The sequence below is a fragment of the Poeciliopsis prolifica genome, unplaced genomic scaffold (genome assembly GCF_027474105.1).
Source record: "Poeciliopsis prolifica strain line A6 unplaced genomic scaffold, Auburn_PproV2 SCAFFOLD034, whole genome shotgun sequence".
In the NCBI taxonomy this organism is placed as follows: Eukaryota; Metazoa; Chordata; class Actinopteri; order Cyprinodontiformes; family Poeciliidae; genus Poeciliopsis; species Poeciliopsis prolifica.
Genome location: NW_026562409.1, coordinates 1,634,429 through 1,649,095, shown reverse-complemented (window position 1 = coordinate 1,649,095; position 14,667 = coordinate 1,634,429). Strand labels below are relative to the sequence as shown.

General features: G+C 37.8%; 1 protein-coding gene and 1 long non-coding RNA gene across 6 annotated transcripts in view; one reads left to right on the top strand and one right to left on the bottom strand.

Annotated features, from left to right (window-relative positions):
- Positions 1–10,349, top strand: part of grin2ca (glutamate receptor, ionotropic, N-methyl D-aspartate 2Ca) — a 50,285-nt gene extending 39,936 nt beyond the window's left edge. The window contains exons 6-13 of the mRNA XM_055052105.1: positions 1,465–1,633; positions 2,079–2,232; positions 2,396–2,521; positions 3,713–3,942; positions 5,911–6,071; positions 6,166–6,353; positions 6,786–7,018; positions 7,873–10,349. Coding sequence (XP_054908080.1) covers positions 1,465–1,633; positions 2,079–2,232; positions 2,396–2,521; positions 3,713–3,942; positions 5,911–6,071; positions 6,166–6,353; positions 6,786–7,018; positions 7,873–9,492 — 2,881 coding nt within the window. The 3' untranslated portion in view covers positions 9,493–10,349. The remainder of the gene's footprint in view (positions 1–1,464; positions 1,634–2,078; positions 2,233–2,395; positions 2,522–3,712; positions 3,943–5,910; positions 6,072–6,165; positions 6,354–6,785; positions 7,019–7,872) is intronic.
- LOC129373950 (uncharacterized) overlaps positions 1–12,869 on the bottom strand; it is an 83,575-nt gene extending 70,706 nt beyond the window's left edge. The window contains exons 1-4 of one of the 5 annotated variants that reach the window (XR_008607428.1): positions 12,782–12,869; positions 11,419–11,500; positions 10,976–11,030; positions 117–202 (exon numbers count right to left, since the gene is read on the bottom strand). This is a non-coding gene — a long non-coding RNA (uncharacterized LOC129373950). Of the gene's footprint in view, positions 1–116; positions 203–1,524; positions 1,612–3,787; positions 3,992–10,975; positions 11,031–11,418; positions 11,501–12,781 lie in introns of those variants that run through there. The other 4 variants (XR_008607427.1, XR_008607430.1, XR_008607429.1 and 1 more) reach the window with 4 other exon arrangements.
- Positions 12,870–14,667: the final 1,798 nt, after the last annotated feature.

Below are 14,667 nucleotides of genomic sequence, written 5' to 3'. Positions count from 1 at the left end.
GAAAGCTTTTTAAAGTAATGTTTAATTGCTGTAACTCTAAGTTCTGTCAGGACATTTAATCAGGCTTTTTCATCTTCATTTCCCATAACTATAAGAACACACGTTAGACTGATTACTTTTAATTTGCCTTTAAGTGCTGCTGTTTGTCCTGTCCACTGAATTCACTCTGTGCTCGATAGAGAAGGCCCAAAGACGACACTTCCTATGGAAAGTTCAGAAAATGACAGCACAAAAAAGTTCAAAACAAAAGGCAGAAAATAATTTAAATAAAAATAGCTATACTTCGCACTTAAAACCTGAGATCAAATTATAAAACATTTATCACAGTTACACACAAGTTTAAAAGACGCTAAGAACTTTGGTTCATATTTAGTGTGCAGTTAGGCTCAAACTGTTAATTTACTACTAATGACTAAGTTAGAGGGGAGTCGTGAACCTGGCAGCTGGTGAGGCGGTGTGTTGGGAGCTCTGTGTTTACATATGGTCTGCTGTGCCAGGCTGAGTTCCTCTGAAGGATTCATTTGTTTCTGGTTATTCTTTGCTGCCTCGTCTCCTGGCCTATCATGTGTGAGTCCACAGGTCATTAAACTGAGGGTCTGGGGGAGGTTAGGGGTGATGTGTCCTTAGAGCTCTCTGCCTTCAATACATGGCTTGCTAGATACCTAACACACCACAACATGTATCATAAGCAGGAGGCTCTCCTACAGGGCTGTCTCCTATGAAGCCCACTTTAGCCCAAACAAAAATGCTTTCAGTTCTGAGAAACCAGTCTCTTATTTCTGAACATCGCTGACTTCCAGAAGTATGTTTCTTTTCTTGGAAGAAACAGGAGTTTTTTTTCTTTGATAAGAAAATATTAAACACAGTTTGCTTTAAATGTGATAGAAACTATGAGAAAACATGAGATGAACTACGCTTTTATATCCATCAAACACAAAATCTTACCAAGTGTTTTGGTCTAGCACAAATATCTTGGTACACTTGAAATACCCACAAGTAGAGCAATAGAAAACAACAAAATTAACTTATAAGTAACTTTACAGCAGTAAAGTTACGCTGGCAATGCATTACTTATATCAATAATTTTTTTCCACGTTATAAGTGCAATAATCTGCCAGAGAAACTAGTACTTTTTCATCAATATTGAAGAATATTTAGTTCATACAAGCTCCATATCTGGCTGCAAAATTACTTGTAAGTTAGTTTTGTCTTATTTCAAGCGTATGAAGACATTTGCACCAGAAACAGTACCATAATGGTAAGATTTGGTGTTTTCACAGCAACATCACCCAACCAGTGTATTATATTTCAAAGAAAATGTTGCATCAGCAGTAGGAGCTTGAAAGTCTTTTATACAAAATGTGTAAAACACATGCTGGAAGTCACAGATTTGAAACCATAAACCATTATGTATGAGAGAACAAAGAATCTTGCCTTAAAACAACACTGTCTTTTGCTTTTCAGTATTGTGGGTCACACTGAGCCATACACCAAGCTGTGCTGTAAAGGTTTCTGCATAGACATCCTGAAGAAACTCTCACGCACCATCAAGTTCTCCTACGACCTTTACCTGGTTACCAACGGCAAGCATGGCAAGCTGGTCAGAGGCATCTGGAACGGGATGATCGGAGAGGTAGGAATGACAAAGACCTTATAATGTATTCTATTTAAATGAGTTGGGTTCCTTATTAAATGTGTTTTTATAACTGCTAAGTTACAAAACAACACATTTATGAAAAAGAGTTACAAATCATGTTCGGGTGGGGCAACTAAAATCTTAATGTCCGCTTTAACTATAAAACGATGGTCTTATTGCATCTAGATTTATTGATGAAAAGCATTTCTGTTGCAAATCCTACCAAGTTGCACAATATATTGATTAACAATGGTTATGACAATATAAATTTTTAGTAACAATAAAGATGTTAGTGACCAAAATACTAAAGGTCACGTAGAGTAGTGCAGACACTGTGATGATGAAAGAGAAAGAAAGTAGCAAGGAAATTGTGGATCAATTGAAATCAACTGCAACTAGACACAAAAAAAATCTAATTATAAGGTTTTATTTTTGTCAACAGGTGTTCTACAAGCGAGCGGACATGGCTATCGGTTCACTGACCATAAACGAAGAGCGTTCAGAGATCATTGATTTTTCGGTGCCATTTGTTGAGACGGGAATAAGTGTGATGGTGGCTAGAAGTAACGGGACTGTCTCTCCATCAGCATTTTTAGGTGAAAACCAACTCTGAGAACATGCTACCAACTAAAACTGCATCAGAAGTGGTTCAGTATAACTTTTTAGAGCCATCTTAATAGCCTACCTATTTTACTATTGTTAACTAAAAGAGCCATTATGAGTTCTTTCCCTGCCTAATTAAGCTGTGTGTCTCTGCAGAACCATACAGTCCAGCAGTCTGGGTCATGATGTTCGTCATGTGTCTGACAGTCGTGGCCATCACAGTGTTCGTCTTTGAATACTGCAGTCCAGTTGGGTATAACCGCAGCTTGGTCAGTGCCAAAGGTAAATCTCATGTTACCCAACACACCTAAATTCCTTCAGGTAGTTACATGCATAAAGAGAACCGCTGTTGGGGATATAGTCACAAATGTGGTTTGTCAGGAGAAAAGAAGCAAAAGACAGGCAGAGTGGAATGAAAAAGACTGCAAATAACTACAGACAAATCTACAAGTAGTGTGGTATTTTTCTGATCTAATCAAAAAAGCCTCTTCTCCCCACTATCAATGTTTTCTTTTTGTCATGTTGACCAAAGAAACAGAAGTAGTCAAAGGCTTGCATGTAGACATATGTTGCCTAGCAAGGGTTTTGCAACTTTTCCTGAAATACAAAGCTACTGAAAGCATCATTTTAAAATACTGTCAGAGCTGAAAATACAGAAAGCTGTAATTCTGTACTCCTTACACTGGATTCTGAAAAGGTATCAAATGTTGAAGAGAAAATGTAGCATGAAAGCCTATTTAAGGTGTTCACACATTGGATCAATTCTTGTTGAATCAAGATACTGCAGTTTCATTTCATCGCCATGTGGTCCCCTAATACCCAGTAATGGATGAAAGAGCAAAGAGTCACGGGTTGCCAACTAATCTCTACAGGACAAGTCTTTACTTTCTTCCAATATTTTATGTTACACATCAGCTTTGGCCTTAAGAGATGTTAGTGCAGATGATATCCACTGTGTAGATTTTATATCTCTGACATGCACTGAAATTGAGTAAATCAATGAGGAAGGACCTACTTTCAAAAAAAAGTTAAAACTTATAACAGAGAATAGGTTAAAAATAAAACTAACTTATCTTGTACAACTTAAAAGAATTGCATATTATGTTGCAGAAAATGAACGATTGTCTCCAGTAAGAGAATAAGAGTAAATAAGAGCAAAAAAGAGAAAATATTGTGTTAATTACTGTTTCAGTCACATCTACTTTATTCTAATTATAAAAATGTTGAACACAAGAGTTTGTTAACTCCAGTATTTAAATGTACTGTTTACTTCATAGTTTCAGTGTTTTATCCTTAACAGCTTGAGAGACAAAGGCTCCCACAGCTACCATTTGGAAGTATGAACCACAAATGATCTATGCCAAAAATGAACAAATTAACCAAAACAAAATAAAACCTTTTCTAATTTCAGAATTCAAGTTGGAAAACAACCTAATAAAACTGACTCTCAACTCTGTTTTCTTTGGTTTTTAGATCCCGGAGGTCCCACATTTACTATTGGAAAATCAGTTTGGCTACTGTGGGGAATCGTCTTCAACAATTCAGTTCCTATTGAGAATCCAAAGGGTACAACCAGTAAGATCATGGTTCTGGTCTGGGCTTTCTTTGCTGTCATCTTCCTGGCTTCGTACACAGCGAATCTGGCTGCCTTTATGATCCAGGAGCAATACATCGACACTGTTTCCGGACTGAGTGACAAAAAGGTACAGACAGACCTTTGTCTTAGACATTGTTTTGTTGTTGATGTGCAACCTAAAAGACAAGGATGTCTATTTATAAGTTATAAGTTGTGGATAATCTAAAAGTGTTAATGCAAACAGGAAAAAAAATAAATTACATTATCTTTGAGAGCAGGATGTTAATGAAAATGAGAAGATATTCCGGGTAGGCTGTGATTGTAATTTCCTGGTATTATTATTCATACTTGTGTTGCCCTGGGGTCGCATTACATAGAGGTATTGATGAGGAAATCTGTGTTAAACCATCAGCACAAAGTGATTTGTAGTCTCTGTGCTTTCAGACAACTGAGGAGATTAAAGAGGCATTTGAGGAAAAAGACCAAGCTGTCCACCGCTCATTACGATTCTAGGAAAGTCACTAGCAATTCTCTTTTCATTATTCACCAATTCTGCAATGCAGTGCAAGAAACAAAGCTCTTTTGACAGGGACTTCATAGATTATTCTACTTCTTTCTGTATGTGGCAACGCCGTAGGAATGTAGAACTGAACTGCTGCTTGACCAGCTGCGCTAAGCTCCTTAGGGCAGGTGTATGGAAATAAGGTACAACACAAAGACAGATAAAGTGACCTTGTTTTAAAGGAATGGCTAGTCAATAATGAAGTGTGGGAATAACTTCGCCACTTTCACGAAATGATGTTAAGTGAGTGAGTGACAACCACAGTTGTCAAGCAACATGACAAAAATACCTCCGTCCAAGCAAATTAATCTCCAAAAGCTACCTGCAATTTGTCTTAACTCTTGTATTTAGATGTACCTGAGAGGATAAATCGTTAAATTTTTATTGCACTGATAGCTTCACAGAAAAATCAGCAGAAATTGGACTTTCAAGAGTCCTGAAATGGCTGATTCGTAGCTTTTATTTTGTTTTTTTCCCATTAAATAAGTGCTAATTATTTAACATATGGACTCAAAAAGCATTTGCATAAGGTTAATGAAAAAGTCAAATCCTCTATTCCCCCTCGTCCTACTTTCAATCTATAATAATTAAAACCATAAAGTACTGCCAAAGGGAAAAGGATGAAATAAGTTCCTCTTCAGAGAAGACAACAGAAGGACAAATGAAGTCCAGATCCCCCTGGACAGCATCCTGGACTTTAAGTTCCTTTCTAAAATACTGATGTTAGTTGTGTCGATTAACACAACACAAAGCCTCAAGGACAATAAAAGAGGGAAGAAACTAAGCAGATAAAATGAACAAATGAAGTCAAAATAAGTTAATACATGAAGAAACAAAATATGTAAAAATATGTTTTTTAATATAACTATAAAATATATTTTGGAATAAATATATGATGCAATGATTAATTTCCACATTTGTTATTTTATTTATTTTACATTTTCCTTTTGTCCCTCAGGTCTATGGTAATGAAGTGGGTGTTTCCATCACTAAATGTGAAAATACAATATCAAACAAATATTTGATTTATGCCATAGTTATTTATTTAATTCCAATTGTTTATATTGTTACATTGTTTATAAAAGCCCATCTAAGAACAAGTGAGACTAATCAGCTCAGGCTAAAAGCACCAATATGCAGGAATGTGGCTTCTGCTCTTTCTATTTGTCTGTTATTGTGTGCCTGTCCCTATTGAATACACTTAATACATTATTAATTCCTCATTTAGTTATTTAGAGTTTTATTTACTCCTTCATTTCCTATTTTATTCACTCATTTCGAGCTTTGGCAGGACCAGTCTGTGTGTACTTTCTGTTTAAGCCCTGCTTTTTGTAGTACTTCTTAATGACCAAACAGCATACTAAAATGTAATAAAATCAAAGATGACGGGTAAAACTATTTTATTACCTGTATATAGTATGTCAAACTATGTCCACTGAACAATAAGCAAACAACTGAAGATATCTCTTGTTTAGCTACATAAGCACAAGAATCATGTTTGTTGATATAAAATGTTATTCCACATCCATCAAGTTTCAAAAGCCACAGGAGCAGTATCCTCCGTTCCGCTTTGGTACAGTCCCAAATGGCAGCACAGAGCGCAACATAAGGAGTAACTACCCGGAGATGCACTCCCACATGGTCAAATACAACCAAAAAGGAGTAGAGGACGCTCTCAACAGCCTTAAAACAGGGTGGGTTTCTGCCAAGAGAGACATGAACACAATGTAGAAATGGAAAAAGAGCCAGACAACTAAAGTACTTGTGTAATCTGTTTTACAATGTTAGGAAACTGGATGCCTTTATCTATGATGCTGCTGTGCTGAATTACATGGCTGGCAAAGACGAAGGATGCAAACTGGTAACCATTGGCAGCGGGAAAGTGTTTGCTACTACTGGTTATGGAATTGCTCTCCAGAAGGATTCACGCTGGAAACGCCCCATCGACCTGGCCCTGCTGCAGTTCCTGGCTGATGGTATTGTGCTTCATAAATTAGAACTACTACCCAAAAACATCAATATTATGATGCAATTACATTCAACATGCTCATAGAAAGCTAACAGTAACAATGTGCTACCTGCACATTGCTGCTAATAGCAACTATATAAAGAACATGTGAGTAAAACTAAATCAGAAATTGATTTATTTTGCTATTCACTTTTAGTTGAATTTATAAAACTGAAAGAGAAATGATAACGCATAATGCATAATACATAAATGCCAAACTGAGAGGCCATATCAGTCTGTCTTCTGAAGAAACTCTCCTTGACATACAGCCATTTCAGAGTAAATGTTCTGTCAGAGTAAAAATACTCAGCTTGACAAATTAACTGAGGAAATTATCTTACTCTATATAAAAATACATTTCATGTAACCTAAATGTTTTCTCTCTCATTTTTTCACACAGGTGACACCCAAAAGTTGCAAACCGTCTGGCTCACAGGTATCTGTCGCAACGAAAAGAAAGAAGTCATGAGCAGTAAGCTGGACATCGACAACATGGCCGGAGTTTTTTACATGCTGCTTGTCGCCATGGGCCTAAGCCTACTGGTGTTTGCCTGGGAACATCTGCTCTACTGGAAACTTCGCCATTCAGTTCGCAAATCAGACCGATTGGACTTTCTCCTGGCTATCAGTAGAGTAAGTAATTATCACATAATAAAATGGACAGAAGTAGTTTTAACATCATTTCTGGTTGTATTTTGATTTTTTTATTATTATTATTATTTCAGGGTTTTTTTTTTCAAAGGCACATTAAAGAGAAAATATGGTCTTCAAGTTTCTTAAAAAAGAAACTGACTTTTTAGTGTTGATGTATTAAATGACTCAGTATTTGGCATGCCGATCACCCACTGATTTGGTGAATTTCTATCATTTCTTGCCTTCCTGCAGTGTTTAAATAGTAAGAGAGGTAACACTGACAGGTAGGAAGCTTTACCTAAAAGTACAACTTCAAACAAATCAAACAGCCATGAATAAAACAGGTTATTCCATAATTATTATATTCCAAAGATGGCAACGAAAGGAGAATAAAATAGCCTCATAGTGGAAAGAGGATTTTATGGTGTTTGCTGAATGAAATGGTCATGATACCTGAGAAACTGAATTTAAATTACCCCATTAAAAACCTTCATCTCTGTATCAACTGTGGTCAAAGGTGAGATTCTGCATTCCAGAGCAATACACAATTTGAAAGTAAAATAAAGCTAGTGGGGGTGAAATGGAGAAACTAATATGCTAAGTGCATGATCAGCAACTAACATTTATAGGACTGATGTCCAATATCCTGCAGCATAAAAGCATCCTTTCAATCTCAGAAACAGTCACATAAACAAGGATAACATTCTTCTGCAACAAGCCCTTCACCTCATTAAAAGTCTGATCTTCATATGAGAATTTATTAATGGGGAAGTAATCTGTGATTGTAATAAAACATAATCAAGAGTTCAGCGATCTGCAGGTTTATTTAAATTTACCTTTCCATCCATTTACAGGGCATCTACAGCTGCTTTAATGGAGTAGAGCAAACTGACCGCAACGGGAGCCTGCAGAGTCCAGACATCACCACCAACTACAGTCAAGCCAACATGCTTAAGATGCTGAGGACAGCCAAGGACATGGTGTCCTCTGCCAGAGTTGAGAACTCTCTCGATAGCGCCACCAAAACAATAGAAAACTGGAGCAGACGTGGAGTCGACAATGTGCGAGCTGGCCTGCCTCCCAGAGTTACAACCACAGATGTGACCCACAGTCGGCTACCCTATATCTCCAGTATAACAGACAATCATTCCCCCTACCCTCAGAGGGCCATTACACCAACGTTCCCAGTTCATTATGGGGACACATCCACTCAGCCCCTTCTGGAGAAGCCCAGGGTGGTAACCCGACCCACTCCTCTTCGGTACACGCTGCCTACACGCAGCAGTCAGCATCTGTTGGAGAGAACTTTGCCCATTTCCAGCCTCAGCAGCCCACACATCGCCATGAGAGATCCAACTCCCTGTGGAACGTCCAATCCCCACCACAGCAGCAGGCTGTATGTGGAAAACCAGGGCCGGCACACAGCATCCCCTTTTGTTTCCTACAGGGAGTTCCAGGTACCTGACATTTACGTGGAGCACAAGGGACCCCTCCGCAGGAAGTTCAGCTACCCCCCAGACTGTGTAAGCCGGAGACGGAGGTCTTTCAGCTATTTGTTTAATAATCCAGAGCCAAGAGTGAGAGTCGACTACGATGAACCACGGTCTTGCTTTGCTGAGTTGAGAGCCAATCACCTCCTAAACAACCAGGCCCCTCATGGGATGGCCATGGCCTGCACTCCAGGACACTACCCCGGCAGCAGCACCAGCTGCAACTCCTGCATGAAATCTTACCTGGAGCCAGAAATGGACGACATCCCCCTCTTAGGAAAGGACAAGTTAAATCGACGAGCCTCATTTCTTAAAGCCACGTGGGGCAATGATAGAATCCGTCAGGTAGATGAAACAAAGCCTTCCACATCCACAGCTCCGTCCACCCGAACAGACATCCCTGATTTGTTTCCACAGGTGGTGGGGCCGAATCCAAAGCCTCACAGGCTGTACGGCAGTTTGGGGCACAACCTGTCCTGTTACCCCCTTTCCGCTGAGCCAGCCTACTTAGACCCAGCCCATATGGGTTCTTACCCCTACAAGCAAAAGATAAAGTACGCTGACTCTACCCGGCTGCCCTCTTACAGGGAAGCTATTTTGCAGAACGCCGCTGCTCTGCGCCGATCCTCCTCTACGGTGGTGCACAGACATTATTCCACCTACCTGAACTCATACACAGATTTACCAGTGTATGTGGGGCCTCTCCCACAAGGACCGTCCCAGTTCTACAACAGCTCAAAGGACATGTGCCACTTGTTTCCCTGTACCAGCCACTGCCCAGAAAACACAGCAATGCACCCCAGAATGACGGACAGACCAGTGGTTTACCACAACAACATGTTTGGACCTTATGATGGCCCAAAGCGGGAGGACTTGGGTTCAGGAAGCCGAGATCGGAGGCAAGTCCTTGTGGCGCGAAGAGTCAACAGTCCCTATGTGCCAAAGCCCTGGGGCAGGGTCTCCAGTCTGGAGTCTGAGGTCTGAACCACTCTCCTTGTTAGGCCCACTGACTTCCGTCCCTCTGAGGAGGAATATGTATGAAGGTTCTTCGTTGAGCTTTCAGTCAAAGCAAAAATGAAATCCTACACCAGGGGTCCCCAAAGTCGGTCCTCGAGGGCCAGCATCTTGCATGTTTCAGACTCTCCCTGGTTTAACCTGGGAGAGTCTGAAACCTGGATAAAATGATGGCTCGTTACAGACCTAATAAGAATATTGACATTCTGAAAAGGTTGTCACTACCGCCAAGGAAAGAACTAAAACATGCAGGATGCCAGCCCCCGAGGACCGACTTTGGGGACCCCTGCCCTACACCAACAGTGTACTTGAGAGAGGTTCCTCTCAATTATCAGTGCAATAATATATTGGGCAGCAAAAAGAAAAATACAGCCTAAAAGCTGGGACTTTTGTAAGCCAGACATATTGAATTATTAAAAGAAATGGAAATATTGAAAAGTATTTAATGCATAAGAATTTAACCTGTGGATGGTTGTTTAAAAGCATTTAATTTATGTTACTAGCTGAAATCTTTTGGGAGACGATATACTACAGTCTCTCAAATTCTCAGTCTGATTACAACTTAAGATATTTCTGTATTTTTATTTCCGACATCATTTCAGTACCCATGTTTAAAGGCAAAGCATAAAGATAATTTTGTTATTCAACAACTGATATGTCTTCCGTAAATTTTCTAAGTCTACAACACTGGGTGCACCAAGACTTTCAAACCATGTAATGTTGCTGCACTTTTAAAGCAAGGGAAAAGCATATTAAGTATCATGTGTATTTCCATTGTTACCATACCCTTTAATAAACAAGGCAAGTAAAGAGCCATCTGGAATCTTCTTCACCTTCTTTAGATGTGTGCTCTAATTTACAAAGATTGCGCCTGTCTCAGAATAATTAACCAGAGAACAAGAAATGCTGACAAAGGTTTTTACCTACAAAAACAAATTTCACACATCTTCACTGAAGAACTGCACAAAGTATGTTTTACCAATATTTTAAGATTTTATGTTTTCCCAAATCCTCAGTACAGCATTTAACAGCATGAATATAGATTGGTGTTACAGAAGAGTACAAAAAACTAATGAATAAAATCACACCAATGTCATGTAAAAAAGACACACATTGCACACACATTTTTAAAGATAACTGATCAAAAGCACAAATCAACACGGACAAAAATCAATCTCAGCAACCATTTAGGAAAGAATAGAAATAATGAATACAGAGACTAACAATACTTACTTTATATGAATGCCTCTTTAATTTATCAAACGCTTAATAACAGTTAGTTCCCACCCAATGTACTTATTGTAGTTTTATTTCTAATCTGTATTCAATCTTTACAGGAGTTTTTGAAACTTTTTTTACACCAGTACAACTACAAGCTCATAGCAAACATGAGTATACCTTAATGATTATACCTGAATTTATAATCACAAAATAAAAAAAGCAATGCACTTACCTTGTGGAGTTTATTGATAATCAGGTGGTCATATTTGGAAAAGATCATCACAATTCTAAAAAAAAAAACAAACAGAATATACTGACAGTCAAGCCTGAGTGTTACATATGACCATGTCAAGACACTGATGTTTACATCACAAGGGTAAAGCAACCATCTTTCCATGCAAAAGTTTCCTGTGAGTCTGGGCACATTAATAATTGATGTTCTCAACCAGAATCAACAATCTCTAACATATAGAGATTACAGGTTAATTTGTCTCCTGAAAAAGTCTTCAAAAAGCTGGGTATTTTCAAATATGATTTTCAAATAGGGACAAATTAAAGAGGTCAGTACACAGTCAAGTTTTTGGAGAGAGTACTCAGAGAAAGCCCACAATGATACTCAGCTGGTATCACTGTTGTCTCACAACAAAAACAGTTATTTAAAAATTATAACCTTACCTCAAGCGGAGACCACAGTGGGACTTTGGTGAAGTGCAATTGCTTATATCCAGCTTACCTTATGCAAAAGATGAGCAACAGCCTTAAAGACAATGCAAAAAGTTTTATTTTTTTAAACCATGACATTTCTACTTAAGCAGATTATTCTTGTTGAATCAACTTATTTTTACCATCAGAAAAATCTTTATGTTCAGTAAACGTATAAAAGGAATGAGAGCAATAGGAACATAGTGTGTACACACCTAAAGTGTCATTTAATCAAATCAAATTGGATTTGTTTGAACTGCAAGTACACAGGAGCCCCTAAGGATGCTCACACAACATGAGGAGAACGTCTTTCAAAGGTTATTGTCTTGCTCAAAAGGTTGATAATGGAATAAATGTGTCCTTAGCAACTTGCTACAGTAATACCCTCAAACAAACTTCTGGAACAATGTGTGTGAAATATCCTTTACTTCTTACATAATTATTTGTCATGTTTTCATTACATTCTGTTTCTTTGAAAATTGTAAAGGTTGGTGAAGCTTTGAGAAGCTCCAGATGTGAAACAAAATAGTTTCTGAGATTATTTAACTATTAAACTACAAGAAAAGAGCTTTATTTAACTTCTCGCTGTTGCATTGTGAACTTCCCAAAACTCTGGGGTTTGCTTCAATATCTTCTCTCATGGTTTCAGTTATCCCTCCCTTTTTTTGTACCAGTTTTTTTCCTAAACTAGTAGATTCTTTGACAATCACCTCTCATGTCTTTACCTTCAGTGTCCACTGGATGTTTAAAAGTACACAGACTTCCCCAATGACTTTGTAAGCCACAAATTATGTAACAAAACCCTTTCAATGTGCAAATGCTATATTTTTATGGGTTTTCGTTTCGCATAACCAATAGTTGTTAATAAATGGATTTATCCAATAAATTAGGTTTTCGATGGTACACTAATTAAACAGGTATTCATAAATGAAGAGCCAGGGAATGCTTATTTGAATTTTTGATCGCTTGTTGCCATTTAAACCACAAAATAATTCAACATTCACCAACACAACCAGCTGGAAACCGTCAGTGCCTGGCAGTTGACAAAATGAGTTTAGTATAATCAAAAGAAGAAAATAAACTCGTTGAATGAAAACATAAACAGACAAACAAGTCTATTATTAACGAGCTACGAAACATGTCGCGGTCAAACCAGCGGTCGAGAAGTCAGAATGTTCGAGAAGGAAAGGTTAGCTGCAAAGGTTAGCTAGCTAATTGACGGACACCTGCCTGAACACCGCAGTTCACACCCTATATGATTTTATTGTGTGACTATTTCTTATTTAAAAAATAAATCTCTAAAATAAACATATTACGTAGCTCTTTTAAAACCTACCTATGACCGCAAAAAACGATAACTTCCATATTTTTATTCGGTCCTCGGTGACGAACTTCAAAACGTCCATTAACTGATACGAATAAAGGAATGCGGGGTTCACCACCTAGGTTTGCAGGGGCCGGAAGTATACTTTCAAAGACATGAACTATGGAGGACCATAACCAGCATAAAATAGTCCAGAAAAAAAGCTTAAAGTTTTAATTAAATGTACATTTTAGTCACCATTGACTTCATAATAAGTATATCTGTCTCTATTCAATTTACTTATTTAAATTATTATTAGTAGTAGCATTTTTTGTCCTGCAGGATATTAGAAGCACTTTGTATTGTCTTGTTACTGAAAATGCTATATAAATAACATTACCTTACCTTAGAAAATACTTTTTATGGTGAAGTCTTACCTTAATCATCATGATAATATTGTTTCCAATATTGTTACATAATATTTGTTTTTTGCTCAGTGTTAAACACGGTGTATGAAACATATGTTGCCCAAATGTTTCATACACCACTGTACCTTTAACTTTTAATCTAAAAGTTTATATGTAAAAGTAGAACAGTATACAAAATATTAGAGAAATAGAAAAGGAAGAAAATGCAAAACCACACTACACAAAACAACAGAAAAAACTAACCATGAATGATAAAGAAATGTGTTTCCACCAGCAGAAATCTTTCCTTGAAATCTCACAGAATAAAGAAAATTAAAAATGATGACAAGAAAAAAACAACTCTTTATTATTTTATATGTCTCTTGATTCAGCTGCCATATAAGCACATTTCCAAATACATAATTATTCAGAAGATATTAAAGCTTTAGTTGCTACAATATAGGTTGTGGATTATTTTGCTGTCTGTTAGTGGTATGAATATTCAGTTTGTCTCAGACATCAACAGGCGACACAGCGGTGCAGAAATGAGACACGTGTGTTCTTCGCTGCTCCCCGAGACCTGCTGAACTGATGGGAGTTCTGGCTGATTGCAGCAGGGATGATAAATGAGTCTGCACATGCAGATAAAATATGAGCGACAATTTGCTGTCCAACATCCAACATATCAACAGACACTTAGCTGCTGTCCTGTTGCTGTCCCAAACACTGCTGGGAAATTTAACACAATTATAAAGAACAACTCTATTTGGATCTCTGGAAATATGGAAACTCACTGGACAACATCAGTAGTGACTGGTATATATTTTTTAAAGGCTCTACTTAAATTTCACATTAAGATTAAAACGTTTGATCAGTCAGGAAAGTGTGCTTATGTTTTTCAAGATATAGAAAACTGTATTAGAAATTTTTGTACCTCAGCATGTCTCCACCATATTAGTTGATGCCCTAAAAAATAAAAATACCAGCTGCTGGGATGCCAGAATTTCACTGTGTGAATACAGTTAAATTCTAGCAACCCCAGCTGTCAGTATTTTCCCATAAATTAGAGACTTTTTTTTTACAGTGTGTGCCGCATGATTGTAACTGAAACATTCAGGACGTTGCCTCAGAGGTGCAGTATCTTGTGAAATTACTATATGTGACAGATATCTGTTTCATACCTGAAGAAACTTTTATGTACTTTCACCATCTCTCTCCTCCATTCATTTCCAGCATAACTTCAGTATTTTATGTGAAAAACTGCTGTTCTTTATAATTCTTACATGGCCTTTTCTAGGTTAAATCCTCAGCGCAGCTCAATCTCAGCATGATAGACTCTTTATTCCCACTTAAATCAGTGACTGATGAGGAGCATTCGCTGCAGCGCGGTGTCGTCCGGAAACATGGCTTCTAATTGGACAGAGCAAGATTACCGCCGCAAGCATTTAATAAGTGTGAGAACTGACTCTCAGCTGAATTAAGTCATTTCTGGAAACATGCAGTAAATCTCTG